This window comes from Bos javanicus, chromosome 5 (assembly GCF_032452875.1).
Source record: "Bos javanicus breed banteng chromosome 5, ARS-OSU_banteng_1.0, whole genome shotgun sequence".
Taxonomy (NCBI): domain Eukaryota; kingdom Metazoa; phylum Chordata; class Mammalia; order Artiodactyla; family Bovidae; genus Bos; species Bos javanicus.
In genome coordinates this window covers 92,069,115-92,085,907 of record NC_083872.1, presented here as the reverse complement: position 1 = coordinate 92,085,907, position 16,793 = coordinate 92,069,115, and the positions used below count along the sequence as shown (strand labels likewise).

Here is a 16,793-nt window from a genome sequence, read left to right as displayed (position 1 = left end):
GCTTTTTTGACTACGTCAAAGCCCTTGTGTGGACCACAACAAACCGTAGAAAATTCTTCAAGAGATCGAAATACCAGACCATCTGACCTGCCTTCTGAGAAATCCGCATGCAAGTCAAGAAGCAACAGTTAGAACTGGACATGGAACAACAGACTGTTTCCAAATTGGGAAAAGAATACATCAAGGCGGTATATTTTCAAGGCTGTATATTTTCACCCCACCTATTTAACTTACATGCAGAGTACATCATGTGACACGACAGGCTGGATGAAGCACAAGCTGGAATCAAGATTCCTGGGAGAAACAGTAACCTCACATATGCAGATGACACCACGCTTATGGCAGAAAGTGAAGAACTAAAGAGCCTCTTGATGAAAGTAAAATTGGAGAGTGAAAAAGTTGGCTTAGAACTCAACATTAAGAAAACTAAGATCATGACATCCAGTCCCATCACTTCATGGCAAATAAATGGGAAACAATGGAAACACTGAAAGACTTTACTTTTGGGGCTCCAAAATCACTGCAGATGGTGACTGCAACCATGAAATTAAAGGACGCTTACTTATTGGAAGAAAAGTTACAACCAACCTAGAAAGGATATTAAAAAGCAGAGACATTACTTTGCCAACAAAGTTCCGTTTTGTCAAAGCTATGGTTTGTCCAGTAGTCATGTATGGATGTAAGAGTTGGACTATAAAGAAAGCTGAGCACCGAAGAATTGATGCTTTTGAACTGTGGTGTTGGAGAAGACTCTTGAGAGTCCCTTGGACTGCAAGGAGATCCAACCAGTCCGTCCTAAAAGAAATCAGTCCTGGGTGTTCACTGGAAGGACTGATGTTGAAGCTGAAACTCCAATACTCTGGCCACCTGATGCAAAGAACTGACTCATTGGAAAAGACTCTGATGCTGGGAAAGATTGAGGGCAGGAGAAGAAGGGGACGACAAAAGATGAGATGGTTGGATGGCATCACTGACTCAGTGGACATGAGTTTGAGTAAACTCCAGGAGTTGGTGATGGACAGGGAGGCCTGGCGTGCTGCGATTCATGGGATCGCAAAGAGTCGGACACAACTGAGTGACTGAACTGAACTGATGTGTGTGTGTATCTGTGTGTGTGTATTCAGGCTTCCAAGTTGGCTGAGTACTAAGGAATTTGCCTGCCAAGCAGGAGACACAGGTTTGATCCCTGGGTCAGGTAAACTGTCTACAGAAAGAAATGGCAACCTACTCCAGTATTCCTGCCTCGAAAAGCCCATGAACAAAGGAGCCTGGAGGGCTACAGTCCATGGGGTCACAAAGAGTTGGACATGACTCAGAAACTAAACAACAACAACATACATATTGTTGTTGAACCTCCCTCCCACCTCCCCATCCTACCCTCTATGTTGTCACGGAGCAACATGCTGAGCTCTCTTCTCTGTTATACAGAAACTTCCCACTAGCTTTCTATTTTACACGTGGTAGTGTGTATATCAGTGCTACTCTTTCCTTTTTCTCACCCTCTTCCTCCTCCACTGTGTCCACAGGTCTGTTCTCAACAATTATGTCTCTATTCCTGCTCAGCCAAAAGGTTCATCAGTACCATTTTTGTAGATTCCATCAGTTCAGTTCAGTCACTCAGTCATGTCCAACTGTGCAATTCCATGCACTGCAGCACTCAGGCTTCCCTGTCCATCACCGACTCCTGGAGCTTGCTCAAACTCATGTCCATTGAGTCAGTGATGCCATCCAACCATCTCGTCCTCTGTCATCCCCTTCCCCTCCTGCCTTCAATCTTTCCCAGCATCAGGGTCATTTCAAATGAGTCAGTTCGCATCAGGTGGGCAAAGTATTGGAGTTTCAGCTTCAACATCAGTCCTTCCAATGAATATTCAGGACTAATTTCCTTTAGGATGGATTGGCTGGATTGGCTAGATTCCATATATATGTGTTAATTCAAAATATTTGTTTTTCTTTATGGCTTACTTCATACTCTGTGTGCATGCTAAGTCACTCCAATCATGTCTGACTCTGAAACCCTATGGATTGTAGCCTGCCAGACTCCTCTGTCCAAGAGATTCTCCTGGCAAGAATACTGGAGTGGGTTGCCATGCCCTCCTCCAAGGGATCTTCCTAACCCAGGGATCAAACCCACATCTCTTATGTCTCCTGCATTGGCAGGCATGTTCTTTACCTCTAGAGCCACCTGGGAAGCCCACTTCCCTCTGTATCAGAGTCCAAATTTGTATTCAGGTCTTTCTTAACTCTGTATCCATGTTTCTTTAAAATATGCTCTTGGGCAGAAAGAATGAAAAGGAAATATATTTTTTTAAATAGCAATTTCATCTTTTAGATATTAACCAACCAGCAAAAGCACAATACCCACATACTACTTAGATTATTTCAACCCCCTCCACACCATCACTGCTTAGTGAGGAAAAAATGTCCTTGAAGATTTATAACCTGCTGAAAAGCTGGCTTTTTAGTTTACAAATGAAGGCTTTGGTTGGTAGACTAAAGTCTTTTTTTTTTTTTAATAAATATGTTTCTTTGTTTCAAAGTGTAAAAATTATTCATATGTGTTATATTTGCTCGTATAACAGATTCCGCTGGGGCCATGATTTCAAACTGTTCTCTTTGCTTTATTTTGCTCACCATATTTCTCTTGCTTTTGTCCTGTAGGCATGTTCATATTTCACATCTAATGCTTTGCCGTTGAAGATTACCTTCATTAATGCCAATCCAATGGGCAAAAACATCAGTGTCATTTTTAAGGTACAGTAGCTCTCCTGAAACATCGAATTGATCCCATAGATAGGACTATTGATTTATTACTCAGAAAAATAAATTAGTATAGCTCTATTCCTCTGGCAACAGCACAGAAGCTGCCAGTTATTTTCGATTCCACATTTTCACAGAATTATAGTACATGCCCTACTATGATTGGCAGTAAATCCAACATTACTGGCTCAAAGCCAATGAATCTTCAGTGCAAAACTCCGGGAGGTATGTTTCAATAAATGAAATTGTATGATCACCTTTGACTAGTACAGAAAACAGAATTGTGCTAAGTTTCTAGAGGGGAAAGTCTTCTTTTGGCCTCCATATTAAATTTGAATCAAAATCAGCTGCAACTCAAATGATATGATTTAACATAAAATTCTTCTTAGTGAGCACTTGCTTATTTTAGTAATTTGGGTTGTTGTCTTCTTTTATAATAAAACATAAATATGGGCCATATCAGGCTTTATCATGAATCCCATGGCACAGTAGAGTAAAAAGTTACATACAGTTCAGTAAGAATAAAGGAAATATTTGCCGGTCATTCTATTAATGTGTTAAATGACTCAGCCAAACCAGAAAACAAGGTCTCAGAGTGGAATTTGTATTCAATTCTGACTAGTTTAAGGATCACACTTATTGCTGCTGCTAAATCGCTTCAGTCGTGTCTGACTCTGTGCGACCCCATAGACGGCAGCCCACCAGGCTCCTCTGTCCCTGGGATTCTCCAGACAAGAATACTGGAGTGGGTTGCCATTTCCTTCTCCAATGCATGAAAGTGAAAAGTGAAAGTGAAGTCGCTCGGTTGTGCCCGACTCTTCGCGACCCCATGGATTGCAGCCTATCAGGCTCCTTCATCCATGGGATTTTCCACACCCATATTTTTGCTGTGATCTGTGTAACCTCAAGCATTAAGAGTTCCCCCAGCACTGCATTTTTGGTGAAGGAAAAAGAACCACACAGAATCTCATCGTGGCACACAGTCTTCTGAATATAATTTAGAAAGCGTTTTCAAAACTGAGCCTCTTAGTAGTTAACAGCATAGAACTGTCCTTCCCCTTTGGACATTTTCCATTTCCTTCACCTATGCTAGAAAATCACCCCTTTATGATTTCTTGTTATCAAAGGCCATTTATTCTGAAAACTTTGTAACTGCCTTCAAAATAAGAGAGCCAAGAAGTCAAAGTCTGATGAATCATATATGTGCTATTTATACTCCCAGTCAAGAAGCTCCAGGTAATATAAATGTGTATCAGTGTATAAACTTGTAGCACACCAAATATATTTCCCTTTGAAAGAGATGTCACTTGGCTGAGTTTGAAATTTGGATGAACGTTTGTCTAGCCTCTCTTCACCAGACTTTGAGGTTAAGAGGCTGCACATGGATAGTAAATTGAAAGATTGTTATCAGGGAACAACATTCCAAGACACTTCTAATTTGATGGCTGAAGCTTCTATAATCATTTAAAAGAAAGCTCTTGTTTTCTTTGATCTTCTATCAGAAACACGGGGTACTCTTAGTGCTAAAAGAACAACTGAAACCACCCTAAGTCAGGCTGGAAAGTTATTCAGAGAAGGAAATGACATATACTGAGTTGTTGAAAACTTTCAATGGAATTCAAGAAGAAACCCAGAGTCTATAATTTTGTTTCTAACAGGCTGGAGATGATCTCCGTCAGGATATGCTTGTTCTGCAGATTATTCAAGTGATGGACAATATTTGGCTGCAGGAGGGCCTGGATATGCAAATGGTCATTTATAGATGTCTATCCACAGGAAAAGGCCAAGGTCAGTATAGATTAGAAAGCTGACTTACATTGCTTATCTCATACATTTATTGGTAATATGCCCTCAGACTTCCTACAACTTTCATTTTAGATGACAAATTTTAAAATCCAAAGAACTAAACACAGTCATTCCTCTTCTTCTTCTTTTTTTTTTTTTTTACAAAGAATTAGTTTCAAAAACAATAAGCCAAGATGATTTAATATCATCAAGTGACTAAAGTCACTTTAGTCATGTCTTACTCTTTGTGGCTCTATGGACTGTAGCCTGCCAGGCTTCTCTGTCTATGGGATTCTCCAGGCAGGGACACTGGAGTGGGTTGCCATTTCCTCCTCCTCCAGAGGATCTTCCCAACCCAGGAATCAGACTTGCATCTCTTATGTCATCTGCTTTGGCAGGCAGGTTCTTTACCACTAGCACCACCTGGGAAGCCCCAAACATAGTCATTTTTCTTTAAAAAAAGAATTGGCTTCAAAAACAATAAGCAAAGATGATTTATATAAAGCATAATGTCCTTCTAAATATTAATCAGGATTCTGACAACTTAAATGTTAACTGTAATATTCTTTTGAGTGTCTTTAAGGATTATTTACATTAATAATTCATATTTTTTCTCTTTTTTAAGCTAATAATAGAAAGGTCTGCTTATTCATAAAAATTACAATTGTTTCCAATTAAGACAAAATTTACAAAGTTGCAAGCACTTAAAGGAGTTCTGAAAATTCTAAATAAGTTATCAACATGCACTTAGTTTCTGAAAGACTTTTGAGTAAAGTGTGATATCAACAATCAAAGATGATCTGTATTCAAACTTTGAACTTACTTCAGCATTTCTCTTTATAAAAGCCAAGACATTAATATGGAAATATAATTACATATGTACACATTTTCAATGAAAATAAAATGTTGAAGATCCACACAAATAAGCAGACATCAGAAGTAAAAGTTGTACTTAATTACAATCATGCTAAATTGAAGAAATAATTTCTAAGGTATCATAATTTTTTTACATGTGGTGATTGCCACTTAAGATTTCATTAAATTAATTGGTATAAAATATAAAAGATATGGGCTTCCCAGGTGATACTAGTGCTAAGGAATCTGCTGCCAGTACAGCAGACACAAGAGACCCAAATTCAATCCATGGGTTGGCAAGATCCCCTGGAGAAGGAAATGGCAACCCACTCCAGTATTCTTGCCTGGAAAACCCCATGGACAAAGGAGCCTGGCAGGGCTACAGTCCATGGGGTTGCAAAGAGTCAGACAAAACTGAGCACTTGTCAGCAGCAGCATAGAAGATATATCTGCATAAACAAAGGGATAAAATAATCATAGAATTGGAAAAAGGATTATGTTGTTGTTGTATTTAATTCAGACAGAACTACAGTTTAAACCCATCATCTTAAAAGAAAAACTGTTACTGTCTTCAGGTACCCTCCAGTTCCTGGGGTCCCATCACTAGGCTCAGTCCTCCAGCCAACTGAGATTCAAGATTTTAGAAGCTAAACATGGAAGCATCTCCTAGTTAACTTGCAGTTATATAGTTCAGGGTTACTGTTACAAGTCAAACTGCCCAATTATTTTGATTCTAATAAAAGGGCCCTTGTTTCCATGCCAAGTGTACCACTCCTGAACTTCTAACGTTCTAAATCCTGAAAGTCTTTTATTACTGCTACTACTCAGAGATCCTTATTCCTTCAGTTTTATTCTCCCTTTTCTCACATAAATGACCTAATTCTTTCATATCATAATATGTTGAAAGGGTAAGAATGAGCCAAGGCTTAGATGACCCAAGCTGAGCTTCTTGATGTCACACGGATTACTTTTTATTCAGAAATTGAATACAGCAATAGCCTCAGTGGAATTTTCTTCAATTCCATCTCTTTGTTTCTCTGTTTACAATCATAGGAATGTAATGGAGACTAAAACTTTTAACTTTCATAAAATAGTTCAGCAAAAATAACCCTAGACTTGCCCAAAGTTAGAGATATACTTAGGCAAACAAGTTATTCTTCCCCATCCCCACTATCTACCAACAATTTCTTTAGTTGTAAGATTATAATGGAAAAAAACTTCTTCCACAGAAATGGCCACCATTAAAGCAAATGTCTTTTTTAGGCATTTAGGTTCCATTTTAAATCAGGTTCCAAGGGTTATTGAATATCTACTGTTCTCAAGAAATGTCACAAAGTAATATGCATGTGTGCTAAGTCCCTAGTATCCGACGCTTTGCGACACTATGGACTGTAGCCTGCCAGGCTCCTCTGTCCATGGCATTCTCCAAGCAAGAATACTGGAGTAGGTTGCCACCCCCTTCTCCGGGGGATCTTCCTGACACAGGGATCGAACCCATGTCTCCTGCATCTCCTGCACTGCAGTTGGATTCTTTACTGCGAAACCACTGGGAACACCTGTCACAAAGTAAGTTAGGGAATACTAAAATGACCTAAACAGGGCTGTTGGTCTTAAGGAGAGTATACTCCAGGCCACAAGTTAATATAACTTTATCAACATTATTGTTAATTCTCATGACCACTTGGGATATGGTGTTGTAGGAACTTTGGGAGAGATTATCAGAGCAGATAAAATTTCTTTAGGATTTATTTCATTGCTCCAAATTTGCTCCAGATTTGATGGGATAAAAGTTACTTAGGAAAATTGGACCAGTTACATCTAGGATCCAGCCAGGTTACTAAATCAAGCTCTCCACTGGGCAGGGATGGGGAGGGGAATGGAAGGTGGAGAGGCTCAGTCTCAATGATTACAGAAAGCTGCTAGTGTTTCTCAGGCACCTTTTTTTTGAGAAACACTACTTTCTGTGATGGCTCAGAGGTTAAAGCCTCTGCCTGGAATGCGGGAGACCTGGGTTCAATCCCTGGGTCGGGAAGATCCCCTGGAGAAGGAAATGGCAACCCACTCCAGTACTCTTGCCTGGAGAATCCCATGGAGGGAGGAGCCTGGTAGGCTACAGTCCATGGGGTTGCAAAGAGTCGGACATGACTGAGCGAGTTCACTTTCACCTTCTGTGATAGGGGCTTCCCTGGTGGCTCAGTGGTAAAGAACCCATCTACCAATGCAGGAGATGTGAGTTCAGTCCCTAAGTCAGAAAGATCCCCTGGAGAAGGAAATGGAAACCCACTCCAATATTATTACCTGAGAAATCCCATGGACAGAGGAACCTGGCAGGCTACAGTCCATAGGGCTGCAAAGAGTCAGACATGATTTAATGACTAAGCATGCATGCACAGCTTGTATGATATCATCTTAAAAAGTTTTCTCCATAAGAACCTTGCTACTTAAGTGTGACCTACGGACCAGCAACATGACATCATCTGTGAACTTGTTAGAAATTCAGAATCTCAGGTCCCACTTCCACCCTACTGAACCATAACCTACATTTTGACAAGATCCTCAGGCAATACACATGGGCATTAAATTTTGAGAAATGCTGTATTACAGAACTATGTGATTGGAGCCACACATGTTACCCAATGTGCACAGAATTGTGCTAGAAGTGTTTAAAAGGTGTATAATACACAGTAGCTTAAAATGTATAAAAATGTAAATTATGGTTTGAATTAATGGGCAGAATTTACCCACCATGATTGTTATAAATGAGGTACAAAGTTTTCTGGGTAGTCAGCAATGAAAGACTTATGATAAATGACTTGGGATTTAGCAATGATTAATTCCCTGAAGACAAATGAGGTCTGAAGCATAACTGACTTTGCTGCAGTACCATATCTAAGGGTGCATTCATCCACGTCCTAGTCTGGGGTGTGGTCAGATGCACAGGGCCTTCCCTGGTGGCTCAGTGGTAAAGAATTGCCTGCCAATGCAGGAGATGCTGGTTTGATTCCTAGGTCAAGAAGACCCCCTGGAGAAGGAAATGGTAACCCACTCTAGTATTCTTGCCTGGGAAATCCCATGGACAGAGGAGCCTGGTGGGCTATAGTCCATGGGGTCACAAAGAGTCAGATATGACTCAGAGACTGAACAATAACAAATGCGAGGTGGCGATGAAGCACCATGGAACCAGGTGCCATGGTTTTCTGTTAGAAAGTGTTAGATGGAGGAACTGGGAGAATGAAGGAAAATTTCAGGGTCGGAAAAAGGAATTATATTGCTGTTTCCAAAGTAATTATATTACTATCAAATGTTAAGTTTTACATTCACTATCTCTATACACAAGGGAATACCTGCACAAGAGCCAAATACTGTCAGGCAGAGAGGGAGAAATGATATTAAAGATATGACCAGGATTTATCTCTGGGGTGTTACATTTCCTTCTTTTTTGTTTTCAACAAACTGATTGTAATATGTTATTTTTTACAGCGTTCTATTCCCACTCTCCATGTTTTAAGTTTCTCTCTGATCCAGCAAAGTAGTTGCCTAATAGTCACCCCAGGGCTGGGCTATTGAGTATTACAAGATTAAGGCCGCAAAAAAAAAAAAAAAAAAAAAGAGAGAGAGAGAGATGAAGGCTACAACCAGCTGCCACTGGCCAAATCCAACACAGAGAAGTGTTCTGCCTACCATTACTATAATCTACTTATTTGTCGTTTAATTTGAATATTTTTAAGGTAGACATAAAACAGTCAATTTTTAAAACTTAACTGTCTCTCTTTTCATATAGTTACATTTATGTCCCTGATCCCTTTGGGCATTTGTGTTTGCAACTCTTGCAGCTGTCAAAGATTGTGGAAATTAGAAATTCTCAACTCTAATTTCTTTCAATGACTTTATTTACAGAACTGTAGATTACAGATTATTTTTGGGGCATTATTCCTAGGAGAATTTTAAATACTGGGTTTAAATTGCTATTCTGTACATAATAAAAATCAGAAGCTTTGAAAATATTTACATTCCAAAAGCCTTAGGAACACAGCGAAAAGAAGCCTTGATGGTTAGTGGGTCAAATGTCCTATTGAAGTTCATTCAATGTATGTTCCCCTAAAAATTTATCATAGTTTCCCTTTAATATTGACTGAGAAGGAAGGAGCAAGTGGCTCTGTACATGTTTACTGCAGAGTTACTCTGTTCAGTCCTAGAAGTGAAACTGGTAAGTGAAGCTTTTATTAACCTGAACATTGATTTTACAGTATATTTGAAATATTTGTCATGTAGATTATATTAGATTCACTTATTTCATAAATGTGCTTGTTATACAAGTATAAATGTCTTCCTTTAAACTGTAAATGAATGCAGAAGCCATACATTAATTAATTCACTACTCTGTTGACTCAGTGAGGTTTCTGGGAGACCATCTAGATTGACTCTCTACTATTGTTTTAATGGAACATCTAAGCATCTAGTAGAAATAGATGCTTCTGATACATCTGACCAAATATGAGTAGCCTCATCACTCCCCAGGATTTAGGAAAAATTAGAAGGCATACCATCTAGGTAAGACTCCTTCAGAAAAGAAAATTTGAAAAAAGAAAAAAAGTGGGGTGAGGGGGTAATCCAAGTCATGCTAGCAACTGTTGTTGTCGTTACCTAGATCAAAATGCATTTCCTAAGTATCCTTCATCCTGCAGAGAAAGAGCTGTTTCCATAATCTCTTTTTTATCACGCAGGGTTGGTGCAGATGGTGCCTGATGCTGTAACCCTAGCAAAAATCCATCGCTGTTTTGGACCGATAGGACCCCTGAAAGAAAATACAATCAAAAAATGGTTCAGTCAGCATAACCCTTTAAAGGCGGATTATGAAAAGGTTTGTCCTTCTGTAGCTAATTTTAAATGATGTACTTAAATAAGGATATACACTGGCTCATTAGATATTCTGATTTTTTTTTTCTTTCAGAGCACTTTATTTATTTATTTTATTTTATTTTTTAACTTTACAATATTGTATTGGTTTTGCCATATATCAAAATGAATCCGCCACAGGTATACATGTGTTCCCCATTCTGAACCCTCCTCCTTCCTCTCTCCCCATACCATCCCTCTGGGTCGTCCCAGTGCACCATCCCCAAGCATCCAGTATCGTGCATCGAACCTGGACTGGTAACTCGTTTCATATATAGTAGAATGGTAGAGATATTCTGATTATGAAAAAATAAATTGAGTTCTCTTGAGTTCTTGAGTTCTCTTGAGTTCTTGAGTTCTCTGGAGTTCTAATTTCCTCAGTCATCAGCCTAGTAATAACAACACAGTTTAAATGGTATATTGTTGTCATTGTTCAATCATTAAGTCATTTCTGACCCTTTTTTGACCCTATGGACTGCCATATGCTAGACTTCCCTGTCCTTCACTGTCTCCTGGAGTTTGCTCAAATTCATGTCCTTTGAATTGGTGATGCTATCTAACCATCTCATCCTCTGCCACACCCTTCTCCTCCTGCCTTCAATCTTTCCCAGCACCAGGGTCTTTTCCAGTGATGCAGCTCTTCACATTAGGTGGCCAAAGATTTGGACCTTCAGCTTTGGCATCAGTCCTACCAATGAATATTCAAGGTCGATTTTCTTTAGGATTAACTGGTTTGATCTTCTTGCAGTCCAAGGGACTGATATGTTAACTCAGTAAAAATTTCTGTGTTTGGTTTTTCCTCTGGGTGGAAAATCTGGGCTATCAATAGAGACTTAGCTGCCCCTCTTACAGCAATCTCACATGAGATGATGCTTCTTGAAACTACCTTCTCTAAGTTACCTCTGCCTATTTGTCCACAATCTATAATTTCTAGAAATCCCCCTCCTTCCTTTGCAATGTATTTTCTTCTGCCAAGTTCTCTTTTCTCATGCCTTATTCTTTTAATATTTTCAGAATGCATAATAGAGTTTTCATTTTTTATATCTCAGAATTTACAAAATGCAATATTCCATTTGACCACAAAAATTTTTCCCACTTTACCCTGGCATCTAGCCTGCAGTGTACCGTGTTCAGATTCTGCCCTCAACCAGAGCTCCTACATGAAAGAATGAGTTGACTAGAGTCAGGCCTTGCCCCACTTGCCAAAGCATGAACTGGTACAGCTAGGTCCCCTAGAGAGGTAGGGACACCTTTATGCTGATTCACACAAAGATGCAATATGGGCCAGCATCAGATTTGCTCAGAACCATCTTGAGCCCTAAACATCCTTCATTCTAGGAAACTCCTCAGTCCTAGGCAAACTGGGAGGTTTAGTCACCCTAGTTGGCCTGGGACAGGAAAGAGAGACCCAAGATTTAATCCACTCCAGACTTCTATGAGATTGAGTGAGTCAGTGAAAGTCGCTCAATCGTGTCCAACTCTTTGCAACCCCATGGACTATACAGTCCATGGAATTCCCCAGGCCAGAATACTGGAGTGGGTAGCCTTTTCCTTCTCCAGGGAATCTTCCCAATCCAGGGATTGAACCCAGGTCTCCTGCATTGCAGGCGGATTCTTTACCAGATGAGTCATGGAATACAGTAAAATACAGGTTTGGGAGTTCAAATAACAAAGAATTAGATGAAAGTATCTTGAATCTATTTTTTACCCATTCCCAAAATTGAAACTTGAGTTAGGCACAAACCCTGAGGTTGTATTGTTTGAGGTGTTTCCACATACATTTAATGTTCATAAGTACCATGTGAAAGACATATTTTATTATCTTTATAAGTAAAGAAAATCAAGACAGACAAATTAAGGCACTTGGGATACCTGGAACTGACCCGGCATGTAGTCCAGCCACATGGACTTCCCTTCCCAAGGGTCAGCCACTAGCTGAGGAGGCCCAAACGTGTGGCTCAGCCTCACTCACGGTTGCACCACGGTTACACTTGTCGTCGCATCATCCACCAAAATGATGTATACCCAGGAGACAAATTTTTTGTAGAAAAAGGAACTTTGGCAAGAAGCCTGTGTTCATTAAAGAAACGTAAGCCACAGCTGACTTAATGGAACCTTCTTCCACCCGCACAGGTATATACTGTACCAAACCCTTTCGGGCATTAACTGGATAATATTTTTGTAAGGGATCAGACATCTCAATATTGTTTATTTTGTGTAAAAACTTCAAATATTCAAAAATTGATATTTTACATTTCTATAGGACTAGGCAATAGTGTTCTTGCCTGGAGAATCCCAGGGATGGTGGAGCCTGGTGGGCTGCTGTCTATGGGGTCGCACAGAGTCGGACACGACTGAAGCGACTTAGCAGTAGCAGCAGGCAATATTGAGCCATATTGTTCCTTCTTTTACCTTGAAAAAAGTAATCCACTCTTGTGCAACTGTAACATTAAAAAATCACATTATGGATAAACTATGAAAATTAGCTTTAATTGAATGAAAGATATTTTCTTCCATTTCAACAAAAACATTCATTGAGCCAAAGAACAGACTGCTTCACCTTCTTCTGTAGCATATCAAGAACCAACCATTTAATCATATCTTCTCAACTGAGATGCAGAATTGGTTCCAGATGATATAATTCTGTTTTTTATCATACTTTTACCATTACCACTGTGTTTGCTCATTTGTGTTTATATTACTTTTGTGTTACTGTTTTTCAACTGATTAGGTCTTAAGGAACTTCTTCTATTCCTGTGCTGGCTGGTGTGTGGTAACGTTCATCCTAGGAGTCTGCGACCGACACAATGACAATATCATGCTGACAAAGTCGGGCCACATGTTTCATATTGACTTTGGAAAATTCCTGGGTCACGCGCAAACATTTGGAGGGATAAAAAGGTCAGTGCTCAAATCATGTTTATTGTAGTAATTAAGCAGTCTCCTGAAGTGATCTAGAACGTGTAACAGCATAGCAACCCGGTAGATGAGTTGCTCCGCATCTCTCAAATCCCCTAAGATAACATAAACATGATTATATAGCTAATAATACTTAAGGAAAGAGTTTTCTCAATAGACTATTAATGGAACAAATTGTGTGTGTGTGTGCGCACACATACTCAGTCGCTCAGTCATGTCCACCTTTTTGTGACCCTAAGGACTGTAGCCCTCCAGGCTCCTCTGTCCATGGAATTTTCCAGGCAAGAATACTGGAGCAGGTTGCCTTTTCCTACTCTTGGAGATCTTCCTGACCCAGGGATCAAAGCCTTGCCTCCTGTGTCTCCTGCATTGGCAGGCAGATTCTTTACTACCAAGCCACCTGGAAAGCCCTAATGGAAAAAATTAGGTTTCCTCAAATTGTTAGGGAATTAAATTGGCCTTCTCTCACAGGATCCTATTCCTGTTTTGGTCTGAATTGTTTGAAACATGGTATTTTCATTTTCTTATAAACTTTGAGTGGACAGTGAGGACAGAGCTCATGGTCTCAATACAGCCGGTATCTTGCCCATAGCAATCACCACCCTGGTCTACATGAGTACACTTAAAATGAGCACACTTCCTGACTAAGTTAGGCTTGAATCATTCCAAAAATATTCAGTAAGCAACTACCATTCAAAACTCTGAGGATACAACAGTGGAGGAAGCAAATACAAACCCTGACCTCTTTCTAGTAGGGATAACAGACATCAAAGAAGATAACATGAGGAAATGAGGGGTTTCATTTCTTACCTAAGAAACAAAAGCTGAGAATTGGGATAGAAAGTAACTGCGTGAGGAATGCTATTTGTGTTGGCCAAAAATTTCACTCAGGTTTTTCCATAACATTGTAAGAAACTTGAGTGAACTTTTTGGCCAATCCAATATTTTAGAGAGACTTCCTGGAAGAAATGAGAGACAGCTGTATAGTGAGTGATCCTCTTGTGGAGATCCATGAGAAGATTATTCCTGGAAGAGAGGACACCAAAATAACAGCCATGAGCACAGACTAAGCATGATACATTCTAATGACAAGAAGAAGACCTTGGGGCTTGGAGATGGGATAAAGAGAGGTGAACTGTAGGGAAGAAAGATGAAGAGTTTGGTGGAGGCCAGATCAAGTAGGGCATTGAAGACATGGTGTAGAGGGTGAAAGTGAAGTAGCTCAGTCATGTCTGACTCTTTTGCGGCCCCATTGACTGTAGCCTGCTAGGTTCCTTTGTCCATGGGATTCTCTAGGCAATAATACTGGAGTGAGTTGCCATTTCCTCCTCCAGGGGATCTTCCTGACACAGGGATCGAACCCGGGTCTCCCACACTGCAGGCAGACTCTTTACCGTCTGAGCCACCAGGGGTGTAGAGGGTGGCTTTTACTTAATGTTCAGAGGCAACCATTGATGGATCTCAGGGGAATTCAAAGCTCTCTCCTGCTGTCCTGTGAAGTAATGGGAGTAGTTAACAGACTATTCAGAGAAGGCAGTGGCACCCCACTCCAGTACTCTTGCCTGGAAAATCCCATGGGCGAAGGAGCGTGGTAGGCTGCAGTCCATAGGGTCCCGAAGAGTTGGACACGACTGAGCGACTTCACTTTCACTTTTCACTTTCATGCATTGGAGAAGGAAATGGCAACCCACTCCAGTGTTCTTGCCTGGAGAATTCCAGGGACGGGGGAGCCTGATGGGCTGCCGTCTATGGGGTCGCACAGAGTCGGACATGACTGAAGCGACTTAGCAGCAGCAGCAGCAACGGACTATTACAATAGTTAAGGCAAGACCTTAATGGTAAAGAAGATTCCAAACATATTGTGGAATCTGAGCCACAAGACCTACTAATTGACTGGGCGTTGTCGATCATTAACAGGAAGAGAAAACAGGCCTGACGGGTAGAAGAAGTAAGGAAAGCATTCAAGGATGACTCTTAGATTTTTGTTCTTTGCAAATAATTATATCTTTTACTGAAATGGAAAAGACTGGTGAATAAACAGGTTTTTGGTTTATTTTATTTGAGCTGGAGGCAAGGGAACCAGAAGTCTAAGATTAAAAGTCCCTTGCTTTAAAAAGATAACTTCATATTAAAGTAGAAATGGTATCAGACCATTCCAAAGACCCATCAGTCACTTTTATCTAAAAACAGCTCCTCAACAGAGGACATAAAAATGTCTCCTACAATATTACAAGATGAATTTTCACCAGATGGTCATAATCTGGTATTAAAATGCCAGTATAAACTACATAATAAGGTTCAATTCTTACAAACTGATAGCTCCTATTTTCTGAAGGCCTACAAATGGAGTTGTTTCACTTTTTATTACTTTCAAAACATTGCCTTCTATAATTAATTAGCTCAGGAAAATTCACCACATACTCATTCATTCCTTAAACATCTTTTGGTATGGTCTATATGTGAAGGACTGTGATAAGCCTTGGGGATACAAAGATGAATAATATATAGTTACCACCTCAGTGGTGCTTACTCTGTCTTTAGAATTTTGGGGAGTGAAGTGAAATGAAAGTTGCTCAGTTGTGTCCAACTCTTTGCAACCCATTGGACTATACAGTCCATGGAATTCTCTAGGCCAGAATACTGGAGTGGGTAGCCTTTCTCTTCTCCAGACGTTCTCCCCAACCCAGGGATCAAACTCAGGTCTCCCGCATTGCAGGCGGATTCTTTACCAGCTGAGCCACAACCACCTCAGTGGTGCTTACTATGTCTTTAGAATACTAGCAAGACTGACACATAAATAATTATCAAAAATGTGGTGAGGGAAAAGATAAATATATAGAAAATTAGAACACCACAGAGGAGGGATACCTGGTTTATGAAAGACAAATGTTTGTTAACAGCTATGAGCATATTACATAATTTACTCATGTAACACTTTCCCTAAGATCCACTCTTTCCTAGAAATTTAAAGATTACATTAAAATTGTGACACCTTTATTGTGCTGTGTTGTTCACTGGGGGGCTTCCCAGGTGGCACTAGTGGTAAAGAATCTGCCTGTCAGTGGAGGAGACATAAGAGACGTAGGTTCAATCCCTGTGTCGGGAAGATCCCCTGGAGGAGGAGGAAATGGCAACCCACTCCAGTATTCTTGCCTAGAGAATCCCATGGACACAGGAGCCTGTTAGGCTACAGTTCATTGGGTCACAAAGACATGGGCACAACTGAAGCAACTTAGCACACATGCACACCGTCCACTGAGAATTTGGGTTAACCCTTATTCATTTACTTGACAAACATCTGTGTTGACCACGGAGTGGTTAAAATATGCATAAAGATATTCCAGTTATACAGAAAAAAAATTCAGTTAGGGAAACATAAAAAGTAAAGAACAAGTTACTAAACAATAGGGTAAGTGCTATATTAGAGGTAGGTACAAGGGTCTACAGAAGAGGTGGAACCCAGTTTGTTGGTTTATTGATACTTCAGCAGGTACTGCTGCTTCTGAAGTGTGACAATTTTTTTTTAATGCAACCACTAAGGAGGTCATGAAAATGTGCCCCGTAGAGAACCTTACTTA

The 16,793-nt window shown here is 40.1% G+C and overlaps 1 protein-coding gene across 4 annotated transcripts in view; it reads left to right on the top strand.

Moving 5' to 3' along the window:
* The window catches only part of PIK3C2G (phosphatidylinositol-4-phosphate 3-kinase catalytic subunit type 2 gamma), a 669,174-nt gene that overhangs the window by 489,129 nt on the left and 163,252 nt on the right, over positions 1 to 16,793 (top strand). For all 4 annotated transcript variants that reach the window (XM_061417725.1, XM_061417726.1, XM_061417724.1 and 1 more), the window contains 4 exons: positions 2,662 to 2,754; positions 4,419 to 4,548; positions 10,125 to 10,261; positions 13,028 to 13,197. In XM_061417725.1, the coding sequence (XP_061273709.1) occupies positions 2,662 to 2,754; positions 4,419 to 4,548; positions 10,125 to 10,261; positions 13,028 to 13,197 (530 nt within the window). The remainder of the gene's footprint in view (positions 1 to 2,661; positions 2,755 to 4,418; positions 4,549 to 10,124; positions 10,262 to 13,027; positions 13,198 to 16,793) is intronic.